Here is a 24,563-nt window from a genome sequence, read left to right as displayed (position 1 = left end):
TCTTGTTGTAGCACCTGTGTCTTTATTGAAGATGGATGACTGTTGGAAGTGATAGTGCTTTTCTGTAAAACTCTGTAAGTCTGGATATTGTTCAGTTGGCACTGATGTTTTATAACAAACATTTTACTGAGCAAAAATTATTTTTTATAATCACTCTCCTTCAGTCGCCACAATTTTCAGAGCTTTATCACATTATTTTTCCTCTAAAGATTATTTAAATTGTAAACTATATGTTTACACAAACATGTGTAGCACAAACAACATTTAATGAAATATTACTTCAACGTCAGCCATGCAGCCATGATACTTGATATTCAGTGAGAAACAAATGTAGGCCAAGAGAGTCGATTTAGATTTCCTGTTGACTTTAATCATGACATCAGCCCAATGTGACATGGTTGGTTGTGGAGGTTTTATGGTTGTAATGTTGTGCGCTGCGGTTGCTCTTGGAGAAAGGTCATGCAGACCTAAAGCAGCAAGTGGTCTGAATGTGTGTATGAAGGATTTTGTGTCTAGTTCTGATGATGGTTGGTGTTGTTAGCTTGGAGAAGAAGGTTTGTATTCAGTGTTCCCTCTAAGCATACAAGGCTGGATGTGCAGATGAGGAAGAATTCAGACAAAACTAAAAATGTGAGAATAAGCTTGAGAGTTCTTGAGTCAGAGTTAAATGAATGGCCATTTAAACTTGAGTCCATCCACACATCCATTGATTTTATTAAATATGCAACTGAAGCTGTTATAAATCTTGTAAATATGCAGCGCTGACTAATTCACAAGACACTGACCGCATCTTAGAACAGTACAAATTTTAAATTCATACACAAACCCACAGGAGCCATGTAATATTATTTTTATTCTTCTATTTACAAAATCTTGAGATTTTCTTTTTGTAAATAAGATGATGGCCTCTAGATAACAATTAGCCACATTATATAGATGAATATTTACCCTATATATTATTTAACAAAATATTTATTTATTTATAGGGCTGTCAATTTAAATACATTTTGTGTGATTAATTAAAAAGAATTAAGCTGTAAAAAAGTTATTATTATTGGCAAACTCGATTGCAAAATGGATTATGTTGGCCAGTGATAGCTTATGTTTAATGATATGGAAATAAAACAAACAATATATTGACTTGGCCTATAAAAGCACTTTGTGAAGTTTATTCCATTCTTTCATCTACAGTAATGTAATGTCTATGATTTGAATTATCAATTCATTTGGTGGCTTTCCTCAGCATATATTGATTTATGAATTTGCTTATCAAATTAATGTGCTTATCAAGTAAATCATGTAATTAGAATTTTGAATTTTAATGAGCCCTATTTATTTAACAAATGTACAAATATGAAATTATATAATTATTCAAGAAAAAAATAGATGTAGTAAAACGGTATATATGAGGTGGTTGAAAAATATAAATTTATAAAATAAATTAAGGATCCACCCAACATAAATAGATTTTGTGGAGTGAGTAGAAAAATCAGAGGGACTATTTGTGAATGTGTATTTACAGTCAGACTTGTGAGGCTGCTCTCTCTCTCTTTCTGTCTCTCTTGCATCATCCTCTTATTCTGACGGTCTGCCTGTGCATGACTGCATGCCGTTTATCTTTCTTCTTTTTCCCTTGACCTGTCTTTCCCTCACTCTTTTCTTCCTCTCCCTCTTTTTCTTTCTCTCCCCCTCTCTCCAGCAAAATAATAAAAGTCAGGATAATTGATGACGAAGAATACGAGAAGAACAAGGGCTTCTTCCTGGAGATCGGAGAACCCCAGCTCGTAGAGACCAATGAGAAGAAAGGTGGGGGGTGTGGCCTGAGCCTACAGAGGAAATCACACATACAACACACACAGACACACTGAACACCAGTCCACGCTGAACCTTCTCTGCTCTGGATCATCATCGGGATCAACTACAGGCCAAATTACACAATCGACAGCCCTCCGGCCAGGCCCTCGCGTGTGCTTGCTTGTGTGTATGTGTGTGTGTGTTTGTGTATCATGCATGCATTATTCCAACCCCCCTCCTGTTGTCTTGTTTCTGCAGGAAGACGATATCAGTCAGGGTTCTCAATCGAGAGGAATACGATAAGCAATGCAGCTTTTGCGTAGAGCTACAGACGCCACTTTGGAGAAGGAGAGGATGGACAGTATACAGAGGTTTCTCTCCCTCTCACCGTGTCTCCTTTGCTTTTTACTCTTCTCTTCCTCTGGGCAGAGTCTCACCTTCTCTCTTTCTCTCCTGGTGTCGGTGTGCTGTCTTACTAATTGAATGACATTTATTCGATTTCACTGAACACACAACTTCTCGCACATTAACAAATAAACATTACACATACAGTAGGAGCCAAATTCTACTTGTTTTAATGTTAGTCAATGATTATTGCTCCAACACTGACGGAATTAAGGCCCAATTAACACAGTTTTGAAGTGGACAGAGCTAAAAGCAAATATAAATGGCTATGTGGCCATATCATAATGTAGCTGCTTATGCATCCAGTGAGGGACGGCCTACAACTGACCTGTCAATCAGTCATTGATCTAAAACAAGGGATTTTTTTAACAAAAGCCTTGCCAGAATCAGAAGAACATTTTGATAGACCTTCTCCATATCTTGCTCTTGTCTTTAGTTAGACACCATTTAAAGTAATAGTGTCTTCTGGTGTTTGGGAGCAATAACATCTATCATAAAAGGCATCGTTATGTGCATATTAACAGCTTTATTTCAATGTACACTACCATTCAAAATTTGGGGTCAGAGTTTATATTTATAATGTTCTTGAAAGATATCTCACCAAAGCTGCATTTTGTTGATTAAACATACAGCAAAAACTGTAATCTTGTGAAATATTATAGCAATTTAAAATCATGTTTTCTATTTTACTATATTTTACAATGTAATTTATTCCTGTGATGGCAAAACTGAACTTTCAGCATCTATTACTCCAGTCTTCAGTGTCAAGTAACATTTCTGCTTATTAAAAAGTTTTCCATATTTATAATATTTTATATGCTTAATAATTTTGTAAAAACCATGATACATTTTTTCAGGATTCTTTGATGAATAGAAAGTTCAGTAGAACAGTATTTATTTGAAATTGAAACATTATAAATGGCTTTATTGTCAATAAAATGATGCATTTTAATGCATCCTTAGGGAATAAAAGTATTAAAGGATTAGTTCATTTCCAGAATAAAAAAATCCTGATCATTTACTCACCCCTGTGTTCCAAGATGTTCATGTTTTCCTTTCTTTAGTCGCAAACAAATTAAGGTTTTTGAGGAAAACTTTCCAGGAATTTTCTCCATATAGTGGACTTCAACGGGGACCAGTGGGGTTGAAGGTCCAAATTGCTTCAGTTTCAGTGTAGCTTCAAAGGGCTCTACACAATCCCTGCCGAGGAATAAAGGTCTTATCTAGCAAAACGATTGGTCATTTTCTAAAAAACAAACAAAAACTTACATACTTTTTAGCCACAAATGCTCGTCTTGCTCTAGCTCTAAGATGCACATCCACGACTTCACACATTCTATAGACACATTGCAAAGGTTGCGTGTGACGTAGGCAGGAGGGCCGAACTCCATCTGTTTTTCTCCTCCAACTTCAAAATCATCCAACATCGTTATTTTACCATTTTTGAAAAGGGCGTTTGATTTAATCTTTACGTGATTACATAATGTGTGAAGTCGTGGACCCGCATCTCAGACCTAGTGCAAGATGAGCATTTGTGGTTAGAGATTATACATTTTGGGTTTTTTTTTTTTAGAAAATGACCAATCGTTTTGTTAGATGAGACCCTTATTCCTCGGCTGGGATCATGTAGAGCCCTTTGAAGCTACATTGAAACTGCAATTTGGACCTTCAACTCGTTGGTTGCTTTTGAAGTCCACTATATGGAGAAAAATCCTGGAATTTTTTCGAAAGACATGAACATCTTCAATGACATGCGGGTGAGAAAATTCTCAGGAAATTTTCATTTTGGAAGTGAAATAATCCTTTAATTTCTTTCCAAAAAAAAACCCAAACAAAAAAACACTGTTTACTGTCCCCAAATATTTGAATGGTCTGGTGTTTTGAGCTCTGATGCTTTTACGCATTGTACACAAACACTTTTTTTTCAAAAGAATGATATGATCCTTTAATTTTTATTCATAATCATCTCTTACGCAATCTTTTTCGTAGTTTACCATATAGGGTGTGCTCAGGATACTTGCAGGTTGAGAAAGAAAGCTTCAAAGTGAACTGTTTAATTTTGGTTCTTTGCAATAATCTCAAACTAGACACAAAGGAAACGTCAAGACGCGCCAGCAAATGAGTTCAAATGCTGGGCTGTAAATCACGAGGAGAGATTAGGGGAGCTAAAAAGACTCAGAGCTCAAGATTGTGAGCTGTCTTCAAAGCCAAGGCTCTTCGAGTGTGTTTCATCTCACATTTACATAAACATTTCTTTTCCAGGAAATAAAACGGCTCTTTTTCCCAGCACTTCAATGTTTTGATGTGTATCAATGTTTTTTATCATATTTATATTTACTTCTTGATATTCGGTTGTTTTGATTAATGCTGTGTTTTAGCATGATTAATATAAAATACAATAAAAAGAGATCCAGAGGTTAAAACATGGAATATAAAAGAGAGAGGAACATCAGGTAGAGTTCAAATCAAATGCAGCTGGATTTGATTATACATTTTTTGATGATGTTTTGCCACTCATCCATACGACTTCATCAGTGATTAACAAAAAAACTGATTAAGACACTCAGATGAGTGGTGAATCATCTTCCAAATAATTAATAATCAAGTCCAGCTGCCTTTGATTAGCTTTGCTTGTAAGACATGTGAAAGTACCCTGGATGATTCAAAACCTTTATACTGTAGATAAGAGAAAACTAAATTGTTTAGTATGAAAGAAAAAACAAAAGAAGAGACTAGAAATATAAAGGACAGCTGAAGAGATGGTTGAAAGGAACGGATGGCTGGATGGACTGTGTTTGTGTGTGTGTGCTCATGCAAGATGTGTAGCACCAAGCTGTCGATAGAAAATGATAGCTCTCTTTTCAAGGACAAAACAAGGAAGAGGGAACCTTAGCCTATTAAATCAATATCAGACAAACATAACTCACAATCTTCATGTTGCGTTTCACATCTACAGACAATAGAAAAAAAAATATGCAGCATCTTGTTTAATTACCAAAACTAATCACAGTATCAAAATGTAACCAATTAATTTTTAATTGCCCTTACTTTATTACACCGAAGATGCGCCACATTTTCTGTTGGTCTTTCAATTTACTTCCTATGCATCTTTCAGCTTTTTTCTGTGGATGTATCACACTCACATCTCAGTGATGCATGCAAATCTACAGTGGACCTAACATGTTTTACTTTAATTACCAGCTGGTTAAAGATTATTTTAAAAAAACAATAATAATCTCAGTGGTCCCAAACCCCCATTACATGTAAGAAATTAAAAACAATTATTTAGTTTTATTGGATTTAATTAGTAATATTTAATGTTATTTTATTGCTTATATTTCATCAATCAGTTCATAATATCTAGTAATATCTAATAAAGGTATTATATTCATTTTTTCATAGTAAATTACAATTATTGCCTCTTCATTTTTTTAGGATATTGGCTAATTAGTTTCTTACCTGTATATTTGTTTTATGTACAGTTACTATCATCTATGTGACTGAATCTGTGCATGACATCAGTCAAACCCAATTATTGTTCAGCCTGTTACTCTTCAGTTGTTCTCCAGCCAGTCTATTTTTAGCTATTCATTTTATCTTGACTTGTTCTTCAGTACTTATAATTGTTCAAACAGGCCCATTACAGTTTGTCCCATCAGTTCTTGTTTTTGATTTAGTGAGTCCTTTTCAATCAGCCAAACAAGATATAGCGACTCTTTAAATGAGAGTCTGTTATACTGTACATGCTAAAACTATAAATAATGCAGATGTATAAGGGTCAACAACAACAACAAAAAACATTTGTGGATAAAATGCAACCAGAGGGACAGAAACACAAAGACATGGTGATGGGTGAATATTTTGTTACCTCACAAATCAACAGGCAGAGAAGTGAGAAAAACTAATTCATAAAAAAGAGAACTTACAGTCTAAGAAAAAGATGAACAGATTACGCTGGAAAAGATGAACATAAAATATTAAGACAGAGAGAGGGACTGTTTAGGCTACAGGAACGAGTTGCTCTGTCATTAATCTGACAGAGAATCTTGCGCTGGAATCCTCCATTAATGCCTCAGGGTTCATTTGTGGCTTGAGATTTATTTGCTCCATTAGATATTTCATTCGTTTACGCAGCCGTTTCTGCCTATGAGGCTCATATTTGTGTTGAGCTTGGGAATGCAGTCATCATAACATTGTTTTATGGCTATTGCTGTTGTTGGTGCAGACGTTATGCCAGCTGAGCTCAGGAGCTGAGAAGAAATATGAAATAAATGAGACAGAAAGAGAAAGTGATAATATATGTGATAGGACTCGAAAAATTACATTTCCACTGAAATCACCATGGTGCTGGCCAAAGGATTTTCATTTTCTCCTTTCCCAGGCCTTCCCTTTTGTCTGTCCACATCAGTGTGTGCATGTGTCTCTACTGTAACCTAATTGTTTTCCTTTCCAAACCTCATCATACCTCCATGCCTTTATGTCTGCATCTGCTGCTTTCCTTTTGACCCTTTCATTTCATTGTGTGTGTGAATGTGGGTGATTGAATGGGCTAAACCCAGTCACATGGTCAGGGGTTGCTTATATCACACACTTACTTACCTAGAATCCCACTGGGCCCATAGAAGCTTCATCGCATGAAAGAAATGAAGGAAAAATCCTTCCTCTGACATATTTCTCATATACAGGGTCACAGTGGTCTGTGTGTATTCTATTACAAAAGTATGTTTCATGAAATGGACCCATTTTCTAAATTTCTCAACGAAGACCTGTGATTTTGACCTTTTATAGGACATTCCACCATAAAGCCAAATTCTTGTGTTGACTTACACAATCCAGTTTATCCACAGAAACCTATTGATCCACAAACACGCTCTAGATGATCACTTGAAATAGAAGGTGGCTGGTTTGGCGGGTTTGTTTTCTACTCTCTGACTGGTGCTTTTGTTTTCAGAGGAGGAGAAAGAGGCGGGGCAAGAAGAGGCGGAGCCTCTGACGGGCGAGGATGAAGAGGAACGGCGCATCGCAGAAATGGGGAAGCCAATGCTAGGAGAACACCCTAAACTGGAGGTTATCATTGAGGAATCTTATGAATTCAAGGTGTGTTAATTTAGCTACATATTTCCCATTTATTCATAATCACATTAAAGCAACTTTCACCCAAAAATGACATATAGTCACATATACTAACCTCATGTTGTTCTAAACCTGTAAAACACAAAAGAATATATTTTGAAGAATGTTTTAGTGTGCATTTGTCCGTACAGTTTTTTTTTCTTCTGGTTTTTCACCCCTTTTGGTTTTCATTGCTTGGACAAAAAGTTCTTCAAAATATATTTTATGTTCTGCTGAAAAAAAGTGCATTTTTATATGAACTATTAATTTACATGTATATAGTACAGGTACAGCTCAAGAAAATAGAATATCATGAAAAAGGTCAATATTTTTTGTCACTCATTTCAGAAAGTGAAACCCATATATTATATAGATTCATTACACATAGAGTGAAATATTTCAAACCTTTATTTCTTTAAATTTTGATGATTATGGCTTACAGATAATGAAAACCCAAAAGTCTCAGAAAATTAGAATATTACATAAAGGATATTTTAAACAGAAATGTCAGGCTTCTGAAAAGTATGTTAATTTCTATGCACTTAATACTTGGTTGGGCCTCCTTTTGCATGAATTACTGCATCAATGCGGCGTGGCATGGAGGCAATCAGCCTGTGGCACTGCTCAGGTGTAATGGAAGCCCAGGTTGCTTTGATAGCGGCCTTCAGGTCATCTGCATTGTTGGGTCTGGTGTCTCTCATCTTCCTCTTGACAATACCCCATAGATTCTCTATGGGGTTCAGGTCAGGCGAGTTTGCTGGCCAATCAAGCACAGTAACACCATGGTCACTGAACCAGCTTTTGGTACCTTTGGCAGTGTGGGCAGGTGCCAAGTCCTGCTGGAAAATGAAATCAGCATCTCCAAAAGGTTGTCAGCAGAAGGAAGCATGAAGTGCTCTAAAATTACCTGGTAGATGGCTACGTTGACTGTGGACTTCAGAAAACACAATGGACCAACACCAGCAGACGACATGGCAGCCCAAATCCTCACTGACTGTGGAAACTTCACACTTGACTTCAAGCAACATGGATTCTGTGCCTCTCCACTCTTCCTCCAGACTCTGGGACCTTGATTTCCAAATGAAATGTAAAATTGACTTTCATCTGAAAAGAGGACTTTGGACCACTGAGCAATAGTCCAGTTCTTTTTCTCCACAGCCCAGGTAAGACGCTTCTGACGTTGTCTCTGGTTCAGAAGTGGCTTGGTAGCCCTTTTCCTGAAGACGTCTGAGCGTGGTGACTCTTGATGCACTGACTCCAGCTTCAGTCCACTCCTTGTGAAGCTCTCCCAAGTGTTTGAATCAGCTTTGCTTGACAGTATTCTCAAGCTTGCGGTCATCCCTGTTGCTTGTGCACCTTTTCCTACCCAAATTCTTCCTTCCAGTCAACTTTGCATTTAATATGCTTTGATACAGCACTCTGTAAACAGCCACATCTTTCAGTAATGATCCTCTGTGACTTACCCTCTTTGTGGAGGGCATCAATGTTCATCTTCTGGATCATTGCCAAGTCAGCAGTCTTCCCCATTATTGTGGTTTCAAAGAACAAGAGATGCCCGGAATTTGTACTTTAGGGATGGCCATTAATTGAAACTCAAATGTAAATATTCTAATATTTTGAGATACTGATTTTTGACTTTCATGAGCTGTAAGATCTAATCATCAAAATTAAAACAAAAAACTTTTGAAATGTTTTACTTCACATGTAATGAATCTAAAATATATGAAAGTTTCACTTTTTGAAATAAGTTACAAGAAAAAAACGAACTTTTTCATGATATAAAATTTTTTTTAGATGTACCTTTATACTGGCATAAATTTACTAGTTTAGCCAATTATAATGTCTAATTGTAATTATAAGCTCCCATTAAGTTATTTACTGCAATATACTTTAAACATGTACTTTTTATTATTTTTGTGGATAATTTTCACTTACCAAATAGTTGTTAATCTTTGCAGTGCACAAACATGACTCTGGGTTGCTGCATTTAGAATTGACTAACTAACTTTTTAGGTCACATATAATTCAGAAATGCCTGTTTTTCTGTAGACAAAATGTTCCTTTTTGTTGCTTACGGAAACACAAGACACTATCGTTCTGTCAGGGAAGTTCAGAGATCTTAAACGTTGGCATCTCATCGATCGCCTCCACACACTTCAGAGCGATCCACATGCACACGCATGCACTTTAGCCCACACGCACTCGCCGTACTGAAACGTACACACGCTCCGATCCCACACACACTTCACAGCGGGGCAGACCAGAGAGCAGTCAGAAGCACTCGATGAACTGTGGTCCACCTCGTCTGAAGTGTGTTTATGTTTGTTTATTCCTGTTAAGCTGCACTGGAATATAATGAAGCGGCCATTCATTTTCTTTGTGTGCTGTCTCTCACTCTTCTCTATAGAATACAGTTGATAAGCTGATTAAAAAGACAAACTTGGCTCTTCTGGTTGGCACCAACAGCTGGAGGGACCAGTTCATCGAGGCCATCACAGTCAGCGCCGGTGAGTGTTTCAGTTTGTGAGGAACATTGGGAGGTCTGATTTAGTGATTCATTAAAAAAGAACATCTCGTTCGAGATGATAATCACTTGTAAGTGTCGCCAGAAGTGCCTGTGAGACTTTTACGTTATTATTGCTGTTATAAAATACATTTTTAGTTAAATACTACTAACTGTTGTTTCGATTGGGTTATCAGGGGTGTCCAATAGTGCTCCTGGGGGCCATCTTCCTGTAGAGTTCAGCCTGCTCTAATACACCTGCCTGAACATTTCTATTAATCCTAAAAAGCTTGATAAGGTGGTTGGAGTGTGTTTAATAAGGTTAAAGCTAAGCTCTTCTGGAAAGTGGCCATCCAGGAGCAGGATTAGGCATCCCTGGGTTATATAGATTGCATCAGATGTTGTTGTTTATGGATTCCATTTGAAATTTCAAAAGCGCTCGTACTCTCAGCTGTGAAGCGCCCCCTGGTGCCTGCGGTGTTTCTCAAGAAAGTACAGCAGGTTTTACGGTTTTACAGCTTCACCTCTCTTTGGGCTACACAAAGGAGTCTTCATTCTCTGTGCAAAGGAGAGAAAGAAAGTAGATGGAGGCGGAGAAAGAGAAAAATGAGAGAGGGATTTTTTTCAGTTTGTTTTCTCAGAAGTAATTAGCACTCACAGCACGACCTCAGAGAGACTGATGATCATAGAGGCTGCTTCTCTAGCTGTGTAAGTGTGTGTGCATGTGTTTGTGTGGATCAGGTGTTGGTGATTCACACTTGAACACCTCTCAGTGTGCCAATTTGTGCTCTGGGGCAAAGCAAGGTTAAAAGCCTTTGTATGTGTGTATGTGTGTGTGTGTGTGTGTGTGTGTGTTTGTTTGTTTGTGTGTGCGTGTATGTTGCTCTGTCTGCTGTCAGAACTGACCTATCACCAGTACAGACCAAGTCTTTTCATAAAGTATCTACAGTGATGTTGGTTGTTTTCAAAATAGAATTTCAAAAAATCTTTTTTTGCATGTTAAATATTCTTTAATGTATGTAGATGAGTTGAAAGGGAAACTTCTGTCATCACACTCATGCCATTCCAAACCCATATTACTTATATTTGAAGTATCTGATTTAAGTGTGAATTGTTCTTCTTGACCTTTTACCTTCAGTATGGAAAAAAGCAGCATGAACATCCTACCTTATATCAAACATTCATTAATCATTGCCATCATTGACAAATGAAAAATTAGATCATTTGTTTTATCTAGCGCCACTGAGAATGGAACAGAAATTTCTCTGGCTTTTTATCAGGACGCAGATACACACATGCACATATACGCAAATGCACACAGATAGGGACAAAGAAGCATAAAAGGTCTGCAGCTAATGGCGGTAAATTGGAGAGTTTAAAGTTTAAAAGCTTTGCTAAATGTCAGACTCTGCAGCACAGCGAGATGATTTATATAGAAAGATAAGGAGAGAGTAAACACAACATGAGCACTGAGTGTGTGGGGGTTCACTTATCTATTGATTGGACATAAAATTGTCGCCAGAAGTTACATGTGACGCAAACCTCCCTTTGGAGACATTTGAAGATGTCCTTAATTGGACGAATGATTCATGAAGTATTTTTTCATAAATAATTGATAATAAACAAAAAATTCTAAATAATCTTTGAGGGTTAAGATCAGTGTTGTTGTTAACTAAATCTTTTAGAAATTTATTTAGAAAAAAATAATTTTTCTTGTTTTGCCTAAATATCATATTTTTTTCATTTAGTACTGCCCTTCAGAAGCTACAGAAGATACTTACATGTTTTCCAGAAGACAAATTAAGTTAAATTTACCTTGATCTTCAAATTGAAAATGTTTTCACGCCTGGCTCTTAATGCATGGAGCATCAGTGAGCGTTTGAACTTTCTGTAATAGTTGCATATGAGTCCCTCATTTGTCCTCAGTGTGGAAAGATAAATCTCAAAATCATACAGTCATTGTTGGAAAGGGTTCAAATACACAAAAATGCTGGAAAACCAAAGAATTTGTGGGACCTGAAGGATTTTTCTGAAGAACAGCAGGCAGTTTAAAAAAAAAAACACAGCTAAGTGGATGTTAACTTTTGAATGGGGTAATTTTTATAAATTCAACTATTATTTTCTCTTGTGGACTATATGTAAACATCTTTTATGTGAAATATCTTATTCAGGTCAGTACTAAATAAACAATAACATGCATTTTTTATGATCCCTCTTATTTAAATAATTAACATTTTGCAGATTCTGAAAGGTGTATGTAAAGTTTTGACTTCAACTGTGTGTGTATATATATATATATATATATTAGTTCAATACCATAGAGACCCCCCACATAACAAATCCCAATTTAATCCCTGTATACACATATACATAAACATAGAAACTCGTATCAGCTGACATTTCTGTCTGAATCTTCAATAGGGACTCATGATGATTCAGTCATCTTTGAATCTTTTTGAATTAGTTTTTGTTTGATACAGATCAGTGTGAATGTTCTGTCTAAGTGTGTGTGTGTGTGTGTTCTAGCCTAAGCATCTACTTTATCAATAATCCTTTTAATCACAGTGCGCAATCAGGTTTTTGCCTGTGAACAGAATGAATGTCTTGACAAAACAATGACTAAATCCCCTGCCCGAGACTTTAATGCGTTTGCTCTCAGTGAATAGGTGAGATTTCTGAACATCCTGTAGCATCTAATCACACTTTAAAGGAACAGCCTCACCTGTCAGAGAGCACTATTTAGGCGTCTGGAAGCTGCTCTCTTTACGCTCTTAAGGAAACGCAGCACCAACAGAATATCAAACAGATTACAACCTTCCTGAACACACACACACGCTGTGTGCTCTACATATCGATAAACCCTGTGTCTGCGTATGTGAAGGTTTCAGCTATACTGCCATGATGGCTGACCTGGTGTGTGGCTTTTAGGTACAAAATAAAAAAATTTAAAAAAATTCTAAAGAAAAGTGGTGCCTGGTCAGTGCAAAACTCCCTGCTACGGTGATGTTTTTTGTAGGCAGTTGCCAGGTCGCTGCTGCATTTTAGGTGCATTCCTATAAAGTTGATAGGATGCTGATGTTCTGGGTGATTGATAGGGGGTTGCAAAGTTGTTCTGGCAAGTTCTGAGTCATGTGGATGAGTCATGTGCCAAATTTCAGCACTTAGGGGTTTTATTAACCTTCTATAAAGTCATATTTAATTATTTCTCATTATCTTCCTGCAGGTGAGGATGATGATGATGAAGAATGCGGAGAGGAGAAGCTCCCCTCCTGCTTCGATTACGTCATGCATTTCCTCACTGTCTTCTGGAAAGTTCTCTTTGCCTTTGTCCCGCCCACTGATTACTGGAACGGGTGGGCGTGTTTCGTGGTGTCGATCATTATGATTGGCGTTCTGACGGCTTTCATTGGAGACCTGGCATCCCACTTCGGCTGCACCATCGGACTCAAAGATTCTGTCACAGCAGTGGTGTTTGTAGCGCTGGGAACTTCAGTGCCAGGTGAGAGAGAGAGAGAGGGGAGTGGGCGACATGATTTTTGTGTTTTAGCCACCCATGTTTATATTTACATATAGTCAATTATCATAAAATGAGGATGTCCAAGCACGTGTGTGTGTGTGTGTATACGTGCAAGGCTATGATTATGATATATCATATAATTATGCAGAGTAAAGCTGCTTTCTACATTGCACCTCCATATATTACCTTCATCAGTCATGATAACGGTTATTTAAAACAGGAGACACACAAACACACACACACACACACAGCTATGTTCATGTACAGAACACACACACTGGAAGAGCAGTGCATGTTCCCCATGTTTAGTATTCCAGACACACTGGACTGCTCATAGAGAAAACGCTGAGAGAGCAGAACGCAGAAGCATTCCCATCTCTCTCTCTAATGCTGTTCTTCTCCCTCTTTACCTCGCTCACCCCATTTCTTTTCTTTTCATCCTCTATTTCTCACCCTTTTGCTCTTCTCATCTCACCGCAGAAAATAATTTTCTTGCATTTGCGTCTTGCCTTCCAGTAAAAGCCATCATATGTGGACAATGTCATGGACACACAAGGACATCATTTTCTTAATTAGTATTTTCTCAAAACATCCTCAAAGGGATAGTGCACCCGGAAATGTTATCATTGTCATTATTTACTCGCCTTCATGTCGACCCAAACCTGCATTACTTTCTTTACTCTGTGAAACACAAAAGATTTTTTGAATAATGCTTTTTTTTCATACATTCAAAGTCAGTGGGGTCCAAAACAACAATGGAATAAAAAGTCATAAAGATAAATATAAAAATAAACAAAAGGATACATTTCCTTAAGGATTTTTTTGGCCCTAAATTGTATTGCAATAGAAAAAGAAACATTAATTAAATATTGATTGAGTAGCACCGTTTGTTTAAAAACCAGTATTGAAGAACTAGTAAACAGTGTCCCATTTTTCATATTTATTTCAATCACTTTTAGCATTTTATAACTGTTTTATAATAAATGTTTATATTGTTCTGGTAACAAATCCATTTCTCTGCATTTATGCAGAACAATTTGTGGAAGTTAGGGGTGTTGCAGTATACCATTATTGTTGATAACTGTGATATTTAAGAAATTAAATATTGATACCACGGTAACAGGGGTTTTGCAATATATATTGTGTACTGGACATAAGCCTGGGGTTTATAATAGGAAATAGGCCTGACATTAAAAAGATATCATGTTAATACTACACATGACTATATCTGAAAAATAACACTGCTATATTTTTAATAATGTATTGATGTTTTTGAAACAGAAACATCTAAAATGAATATGATTGCTTTAAATTTAATCATAGCCAATAATGTTGGGTATTGCCTTTTGATCTGCATGAGTGGAAGCTAATGAACAGCAGTTTGCTGAAGTGTTTTGCCCGCAAGTTAATAAAACACACAAATGCATCCTGTTTGAGATTAATCAGATATATACTATAACCATAATATTATGACCTACTGTACATCTGCATAAAACAATGCAAATGCACAAGTGAACTTAACCATGCTAGTTAGAATTTTTAATTCATGCTGTGAATGTGCTTTTTAAAATTACATTCTGTCATGATAATGTTCTCATTATAATGTTATGTTTGTGACAGATTGGTGCTGCACATCTTGCACTTCACTGTATTATTAAGGTGATTCCAAGCATCACTGCATGCTTTTGAAGGCAAATGTTTTTATTCATTTAATTATTTTATTCATTGGCCAAAAAAAATAAAGCACTAATCATCATGAAAAATCTAATCATCATTGTAATTAAAAACATTATCAAGAAAGTGATGATATAATTGCCATGAATTCTTTTGTCCAAGATAATCGAGTAGTGAAAATCTAATATTGTGACTTAGTAGGAGTACCACAGATGTTTAGAAAATTGCTGTTGTGATTTTTGTTTTAGGAGAAAATTACATCCAAGCGGCTTTTATCCCAGCAGCCCTTAGAGACATTGTAACCTATCAGATAAAAATTATTTACATTGTACCCTATCAGCTAAAATCATTATTACCTGCTTACAGCTGTGTGTGTGTGTGTGTGAGAGAGAGAGAGAGAGAGAGAGAGAGAGAGAGAGAGAGAGAGCATGTTTATGTGTGAGGAGGAAACTATATAATCTATGGGAAGGTGTCTTTTCCTAGAAAATCTTAATTTTTAGTCAAGTTTGATTAATTGTTGACAACTATTTAAAGGAGTAGTCCACTTCCAGAATGAAAATTTCCTGATAATTTAATCACCGCCATGTCATCCAAGATGTTTATGTCTTTCTTTCTTCATTCGAAAAGACATTAAGGTTTTTGAGGAAAACATTCCAGGATTCCTCCATATAGTGGACTTCAATGGTGGCCAACAGGTTGAAGGTCCAAATTGCAGTTTCAGTGCAGCTTCAAAGGGCTCTACATGATCCCAGCTGAGGAATAAGTGTCTTATCTAGCGAAATGATCAGTCATTTTCTATAAAGAATAAAAATGTATACATGTTTTAACCACAAATGCATGTCTTGCACTAGCTTGACCTCAAGCATTACGTAATCATGCACGCGTGAGGTTGGCGGAAGTTTTTTGTACCTACCCTACCTTTTCGAACCGGAGTACACAGACGAAAAACTTACTGTGCGTGACACTTCCAACGTGATTACGCAAAGCGTGAAGTCACACATCGAAGAGCTAGTGCAAGATGAGCATTTGTGGTTAAAAAGTATATACATTTTTTTTTTTTGGAAAATGACCAATCGATATGCTAGATAAAACCCTTTTTCTGCAGCTGGGATTGTGTAGAGCCCTGAAACTGAAATTGAAACTGCAATTTGGACCTTCAACTCGCTGATCCCTGTTGAAGTCCACTATATGGAGAGAAATCCTGGAATGTTTTCCTCAAAAACCTTAATTTCTTTAATGCCCTTTAATTTTTACAGATGAAATAATGTTTTAATTTTTAATTTCTATTAAACAATTAAAAATTAAACAAACACATTTAACTAGTAACAGGTCAAAAATCAAAGTCTTTAGTAAGGTCAGTGAAGCAGACTTAAAAAAAGTGTTCTAGTGAAAGGTTTACAACCACATCCATTGATTGTTTTTCTGCTGTTTCTTCACAGTTTAACAAAATGACAAATGCTGCACGTTGCATACTGAACGAGGCATTATTGAGCAGTTAGCAAATGTATCAATCTGTAGTGGGAGATGAAAGCCGTATTGAGAACTGAGAAAACAACTGAACTTCCAATTAGGAAAGGCGAAGGAAAATGTACGCTGACAGATAAGGCAATGTTCACCAATGCTTTTTAGACAGAACACAAAGCCTTTTAACCTAATAGATTCAGCATATAGTATCTTGTATTAATAATTTGCTCGATTAATTAAAATGGAAATGGGTTTGATGATTGACGTGCATCTTCTGAATGCAGTGCCACTAAAGTGTGGTAATATAAAAAGTTAATTATAGTGATTTTTCTCTCTCTGGATTAAATGTTATTTAGTCTTGTACTTGGTACTTGTACTTGGCTGAGCCACAGAGACATTTGTAGTCGATAAAATACTCATTTAAACTATGTGTGGTCGTTTTTTAATACAAATTTGTGTCTGTGTGCAACCGTAAGCAGTTTGAGGTTTTATAACAGTTTCAAAGTCTGTAACAGTCTGGAACGCTGATCCGTTTAAGTCCGTAAAGATTAACTGCTCCCGAGCGTCTTTCTGGGATGAAGCTTTTCATTGCCATGACACCCACATTAACGGCAGTTGTCGTCCGCATGCTGCCAGGCTCTTTGGCAGGACTTTACACCAGACTGGGTGTTAGCTGAGTCTTAACTGAGAATTTCCATGGTAATGCTATGGAAACGGCTCCATCCATGCTGTTGTTTACAACAACATAACAGGACAGTGATGAACAACGAGAAGGAAAATGTTATTTCAGAAATAAGTATTTTACAGTAAACCCAGCTTTCGCTTTATAATGCTGTGTCTTTGACATGTTGTTGAGTCAATTTTGGTCCTTTAAGCCCTTAAATGGCTGATGTTGTTCTCAGATACTTTGTCAGATTTGCAGGGAGAATTTCTAACCTTCACTTTTAGACAGATGTTGAGTGCTGCAGTCATGTCGCGCTGGAATTACCGTAATTACCAGATGACAACTTTTAGCTTTTCACATCCTTGGACTCAGAAATGATTCATTTCTGTGGGAACGCTCATTGTTGAGTGCAGAAAGATGCCTCATGGTAACATTAAAACACCTCTTTAAGCTCTTGATAAATACGCAAAAACTAAGAAGCACTTGGTAGCATTGTATAATAAAATGGAATATTAAACATATTTTGTGTTTTAGTTTCTTCTGTTCACTGAAGCTGTATTTATTTGATCAAAAAACAGTTTAAACAAAAATTGTGAAATATTATTACTTTTTTAAAATAACTGCTTTTTGTTTTAATTAAATATATTGTTACTCAGGTCTTAAGTGTCACATAATCCTTCAGAAATGCTGATTTGATGTTAAGAAGCATTTCTTATTATTATCAATGTTGAACATGTGCTGCTTAATATTTTTGGGGAAACCAAAATGTCTTTAAATCAAGTTTATATTCTATTATTTTCTTTTGTTTGTTTGTTTGATGTATTGTTCAGTGATAAAATATTTTTGGATATATTTTCACTTGAGATGCACTGCAGGAACACAAATATGTAAATGTGTGAATATTAAAGTGTATATCCAGGATAGCCAGACCTTTAAATGAGGATAATGGCCCTTTGTGATCACAGGCAGCAAAGAATAATATCAAGATATCCAGAGCAGTTCAGCAGGGTAATGTGTTATGGACCGTATTAGCATAACGAAAGAAAGAGAGGGAGATTAAATGAGACGGAGAGGAAGAAAGAGTTAGAAAGGGAGTGTATGTGCATCTAGGATTATTTAGAGGCCTTTCCAGACAGAACTCACAATCAGCATCCTCATGGTTTCTCAGCTGTCTGCAATAGATCACCCTGTTAGCATGCAGCTGTCTCTGAGCGAGAAACCACACTGTTTAAACAGCAGACAGCCCTCTGATTTCAACTCAAATCAGAGGTTAACCAGTCTGTTATTACAAAATTGCATCCTCACCAAAAAAGGAGAGACGAACGAGAGAGAAGATGAGTACTTTGTGCGCATACACTTATGTGTGCACTGCAAAAAATATCTAAACATATTTAGACAAACAAGATATACTTGAAGTAAAACTATTTGAATTACTTGTTTATTTGAATTATTTTATGTTAATTGAATATTATTTAATTACTTATTTTCTGTACAGAAAAAAAGAAATATATATATATAGTTATTCTTATTATTCGTTCTTGTTTTAAGCATAAACCTGGCTAAATTTTGTTACATTTATGCGTTGTTCTACATGAATGATTTTTGTGATTTATGGCAAAATAAAGAAATACATACATAATATTCTTATTTTTTTTTAAATACTTTGTATTTGTTTGTTTGTTTAATTATTTATTTTACAAGTATAAGGTATAAAATACATTATTAATCTATCACAATAATTATGAAATCATGATAACTAGGCTATTGCTTGATAAACTTGCTCAGTATCCCATACAGATACACTTAGTGACTCATCTATGTATTCTTGTTACATTAATGCTTTTTTATGAATTATGGTCCCAGAAATGATCTAAATCTTTCAAAATCAAGTAAAATAAATAAACATTTTATTAGTCTATTTATTTGATTATTTATTTAACAATTATAATTCTAAGTTAATTTATCAGAATGTTTATGAATCATGATAAGTATTGACTGAAATATTTGACTATACTAACACCTCTATTTCTCCTCTAACTCCTTTCTTTCTCTTCCTCTTCCTCCTGTCATCTTCCTCTCAGACACTTTTGCCAGTAAAGTGGCAGCGACACAGGATCAGTACGCCGACGCGTCCATTGGAAATGTGACGGGCAGCAACGCCGTGAACGTCTTCTTGGGGATTGGAGTGGCCTGGTCCATCGCCGCCATCTACCACAACTCAAAGGGCCACGACTTCAGGGTGGAGCCAGGTAGCCTGGCCTTCTCCGTCACCCTCTTCACCATTTTCGCCTTTATCTGTGTGGCGGTGCTCATGTACCGCCGCCGACCCGACATCGGCGGCGAGCTGGGGGGTCCGCGGACTGCTAAAGTGCTGACCACCATGCTTTTCGTCAGCCTCTGGCTCCTCTACATCCTGTTCTCCTCTCTGGAGGCTTACTGCCACATCAAGGGCTTCTAAACACACGTACACGCGCTCACACATGCATATACACACAGAACTACACACCTTCACACAGTAACACACACGATCATGCATTCTGTGGAAAAATAAGCAAAGACTAAAGACTGTAGAGGAAGGCAACAGCGTCAGACTCGGTTTCGGGTTCATGAGGATAATTGTTTTTTCCGCAGACCATCGGCCCGTTCTTCTGTTCTCTCAACATGCCATTCCTTCATCCTCATCTTCCTCTATTTGTTGTGTGACTGCATCTGATTGGGCGGGCTTTGACCACAGTGTTCAAACATCAAATCTAGACTATGAAAAGCTATTATTGCTACATTTAACTACTGTAGTTGTGCTTTTTTAACCTTTTTTTTTTTGTTGTGTAAACCAGTATAAAAGCCATGTTGGACCGTGGAATCTGTAAGCTCCCTTCATAGTGCCATGGAGCTCTGGGTAATGTGGCTGTGTGTTATAGGTTTGTTATCTTAACGGGGACCGAGCGGTACTGTAATTTTGCTTGGGTGATTTTTCAGACACACTACTTTGTGTTTACAGATTATGTAATCAGAGCGGTCCTAACCGAAAGGGGTCAACTTTCGCCGCTCCTGTTTAAGCTTTTGTTGTTTTCAAGAGCAGCTTGTAGTTCCTGTGAAGGCCAGTTTTTATCGCACTCTTGCACTAGTGTAGTCCATTCCAGTTCAGAAAGAGAATAACAATAAGGAGAGTGAAGTACGCCAGCTCTAATCTCTCCCGGCGCTGAAGCTTTAGAGACCAGCGGTGCACTAGTGCAAGACTTTGATTTAAAAGCCTTGATCTGACGCTCTCAAAGATCGTAAAGTGTTATCGAAAGAGCTCGGTTTAAGGAACATCCTGAATTTTCTAATACAAACACACTGCGGTTTGTTACTGATTCGATTATTAATTTATGCAATCGATGGACCGTGTGTGAGGTCAGCGTAGTGAAGATAATCCAGCATGTGACATGCTTTTGCCAACATCACATTCGAGAGTTTACAATTATGACTGTTACTTTCCGTCCAAACATGCACGCATACATTTACGGACACACACTACGAAAAATACACAAAACCAGTGGCCATACTTTCAGCGATTTGTTCTCAAACACACAATTTGCAAGCATGTATAATCGGTAGTCTTTTGCTTGATAAACTTGCTCATACAGAGACAGTCAGTCACTCATCTATGTGGAGTTTACGAGGGCACGCTTTCCCTCCAACCCTGCTGAGATTGCTTCTTTGTACTTTGTAGATTCGCTGCATACAGAGCTGTAAGGTAAATCTCATAGAGAAGTCACGGCTTTAGAAGTAGGTCGATTTTAAAAGCAGAAATTGTAGAACTAATCTAAATTTGACTTAGGATACACATCCTTAGGATAGCATGGTTTAACACAAACAAACTGAAAAAAAAGTAGCTCGGTTTAAAATTTAAAAAATGCAATTGCAGGATTTTTCACTCTCCTTTCCAAAGTTCGATTTTCAGTCTTAGTGGGTAAGTAAATATATGAAATCGTGTTTCTGGACTGAGCACAGTAGATCTGACGTAGATATTTTGGACTTCATCTATTGTGTAGTTTGCGCCAAATTTGCCAAAGGGAAATTCTTTCTAGTGGAGAACTGCAGTGTGCCACACAGGCCCCTGAAGTGGGTTTTGTATTTCCAATCTTACCTTTTTTACCCACAGCAAAAATGTCCTTGCAAGGATAAAGAGGCCTTGGTGACATTTCTTATAGGTGTTTGTACTGAAGGGATCCAGCCTACAGCTCTTTTACTGCATCTGAACACATTTTCTTGTAATGAAAGAGTGTTTTTAAAGGGATTCTGTGTTGGGGTTTGTAGTTTCAGAAGCTTGATTTTGAAAGAGAAGAAAAATTATTCTTTCTTTTTTTTGTTGTGTTTTGTTTTGTTTTGCATTTTGAATGAAAGGAAACTATACTGTACCAGCTCCAGGGCATTTCTGTAGGAAGCCTTCGATGATGACCTGCAATCCCTGATGAAGATGGTCCGCTGTTGCTTGCTAATTCTAAAATCCACAAGAAAGACACTACAAACAAAGAAGGATTAAACCAACATCAATAAAAGACACTTACCTGAAGCCTAATATCTATCTAACCAATAAACAAACAGGTGAAGTTGGTGAAATAATGTGAATTACAGCCATACCAAGTTCTGCCGAGAAGTCTTTCACAGACTCTTGCTGTACGTGCTGCTCGCTAGCCGTCACACCAACCGACCGCAGGTGCGCCTCTCCGTATGGGGCGTTCAAACTGTACATGGTCTCTACAGTTTATACTGTATATGTATTTGCTTTGGCAGAGCAGGGGTCAGCAATTGTGCGTCTGTGCTCTGTGGTCTGTAAATCAGGGCGTGGCTGCATTGGAACCGCCCCCCTGTGGAACCTAGCCCCTCCCTTTACCCCGCCCCCTTGTTTCCCATGTCCATATTTGGAATGTTAATGTGCTTCGTGTTGACAATGCATGGATGCTAACCTGTCTGTATATAGTACGCAGAATCCCCTTCATTAATGTAGTCGACAGAGGTTTGAAAGCTGTATAGATATTCTGTTTTTTTCTGATTTTCCTGTCCGTAAGTTTCATTTAAATGTATTTGGTTTTTTTTGTTGTTGTTTTTTTTTTTTTTACTTGCACATGTATATTAAAAAGGCAGTATCTGTCGTTTAGTACAGGAGCACATGTACAAATGAAGGAAGCAATATATCAAGGCCCTTTGCTTGGTTGTTGCAATGGTTATATTATTTAACAGTATGAAATATTTTGTCACTGAAGTGTTCAGGTGTGTATGTATATACTGTACAGTAGAATGAAGGCAGAGTCACCGCTCTGCCGTTATCAAAGAGAGAATACAATGTATTTATTTGAGACTTCAGAATGACAAATATTGCCTTTTGGATTGATTGTTGCATAGAGCTTGTTTTGTTCTAGTTTCTTCGCTGAGCAGTGTGTGTGTGCGAGTGTGTTTGTTTGGTCGGTCTGGAGCAGTCTGTGATATTTGTAAGAATTAAGGGAACATACAGTCCGTTATTTATCTGCTCTGAGTCTGTAAACCATCTTGCAAAAATCAGTGAACCATCTGGAAAATGTCTGTAAAACATCAGGAGAATGTGTGTGAAGCGTCAGGGTTTGCCTTGTGTATGTCTTACATTCCTAAACCCCCTCTCTCTTCCTCACTGCTCAGATGGACTCTAGTCTTTCAGGAGTTTAATACTAATCTTTGATAATATTATTTCCTCCTCCTCCCATCTCTCTCTATCACTCTCTTTCTCTCTCCAATCCAAGGCCTCACTAACATCTTGCATTAATGTGTCCAGTGAAATTATGTAGGCTGTATGTTGTAAACAATCGCAGAGTATATGTGTGTAGCGGTGTTCCTGGTATTCCTGAACAGTGCGTATATGTGTGTAAATGTCTACATATCACTTATTTATAATGTATAAATTTATAGCATGTATAAAGGTTTGCAAAACCACTTATACTGCAGAGAATATTGTTCTTAACTAGTCATTTTGTCTTGTTTTCCAGTAAGAAATATCTAAAAATCTAAAACAAGGAATTATTTTTTGTTGTTGATTCAAGCATAAATCTAATAATTTAATGAGGTTTATGCTTAAAAACAAGAGGGTAAAAATTAAATGTTAAAAAGAGAATATTTACACAGAAAAACAAGACAAAACACTGTTTTTTGTAATGTCAACAACAAGGCTGAAAGCTCTCATGCCAAAGCAGGACTGAATGTATTGTATGTAACGTCATAGCTGGTCTAAAGCCTGTAAGTTTTATTATCTTATCTGTCTTGTATAGATCGAGGGGCTCAAATCATTGTATGTGTTTGATCGCTGTAAGCTAATGCTGAGAGTCATGTTAATGCAAGTGTGTGTGGCCTTGTGGCATAGTGTGTCTTACACAGTCCTCTTGTTATGGGCTTATTAAAGCTGACTCTGTTTTCCTCCTCTCACTCTCTCTCTTTCTTATCTCTTCCTTCTCTCTTGCACTTTTCGCTTTATTTCACGCTGTTTTGTTTTGATCGTTAGGTTGTTTTAATTTCAATCTGAATAATTAAATATGAGATTTTGTTTTTGTTTTTTTTATTTTTGTGTTGCACTCAATCTAATAAGATGGATGTCCACTAACTGTGATTGCTCCCCTAGTACACCTCTACACAGGAAATAAAGTTTGGGAAATCCTGTTTAGAGCCAAGTGGCTGCAGTGTGTCTCTTTTTATGATTGTGGTTCTGAATAAGCACACACACACACATGCTCGCTTACTGATGTCCAGAAGACAGAAGGTGTCATCTTTAATGGTGTTGTGGAAACTACTTTGAAACTGCCACGCTGCATAATTTAAAAGAATAGTTCACACAAAAATTAAAATGCTGTCATTAATTACTCACCCTCATGTTGTTCCAAACCCGAAAGACCTTCGTTCATCTTCGGAACACAAATAAAATATATAAGATATTTTTGATGGAATCTGAGAGCTCTCTGACTATCCATAGAAAGCAAGGATATTACCACGATCAACGGACAGAAACGTAGCAAGGACATCGGTTAAATAGTCCATGTGACATCAGGGGTTCAACCGTAATTTTACGAAGTCAAGAATACTTTTTGTGTACAAAGAAAACAATAATAACATGATTTATTCAACAATTCTTCTCTCCAAGTTACTGTCTTCCGCCATTTTGGAGAGTACCCCAGAACATAATCAATGTTGTTTATATTCAGTAGACAGCACGTGCATGCTGAAAGTAAACAACGCTGATTACATTGATTAATTTGTTATTATTGTTTCCTTTGCTGTAGCTTCGTAAAATTACGGTTGAACCCCTGATGTCACATGGACTATTTTACCGATGTTTTTGCTACGTTTCTGTCCGTTGATTTTGGTAATAGCCTTGCTGTCTATGGAGGGTTAGAGAGCTCTCAGAATCCATCAAAACTATCTTAATTTGT

At 37.0% G+C, this 24,563-nt stretch overlaps 1 protein-coding gene across 1 annotated transcript in view; it reads left to right on the top strand.

Annotated features, from left to right (window-relative positions):
- The window catches only part of LOC306885900 (sodium/calcium exchanger 1-like), an 82,270-nt gene extending 58,465 nt beyond the window's left edge, over nucleotides 1-23,805 (top strand). The window contains exons 3-7 of the mRNA XM_079442706.1: nucleotides 2,053-2,165; nucleotides 7,151-7,296; nucleotides 9,719-9,818; nucleotides 13,038-13,313; nucleotides 19,215-23,805. Coding sequence (XP_079298832.1) covers nucleotides 2,053-2,165; nucleotides 7,151-7,296; nucleotides 9,719-9,818; nucleotides 13,038-13,313; nucleotides 19,215-19,591 — 1,012 coding nt within the window. The 3' untranslated portion in view covers nucleotides 19,592-23,805. The remainder of the gene's footprint in view (nucleotides 1-2,052; nucleotides 2,166-7,150; nucleotides 7,297-9,718; nucleotides 9,819-13,037; nucleotides 13,314-19,214) is intronic.
- The last annotated feature ends 758 nt before the right edge of the window (nucleotides 23,806-24,563 follow it).

The sequence above is a fragment of the Barbus barbus genome, assembly GCF_936440315.1.
Source record: "Barbus barbus genome assembly, chromosome: 20".
Classification (NCBI taxonomy): domain Eukaryota; kingdom Metazoa; phylum Chordata; class Actinopteri; order Cypriniformes; family Cyprinidae; genus Barbus; species Barbus barbus.
The sequence above is the reverse complement of the archived record's forward strand: the minus strand, read 5'-3'. Positions and strand labels throughout refer to the sequence as shown.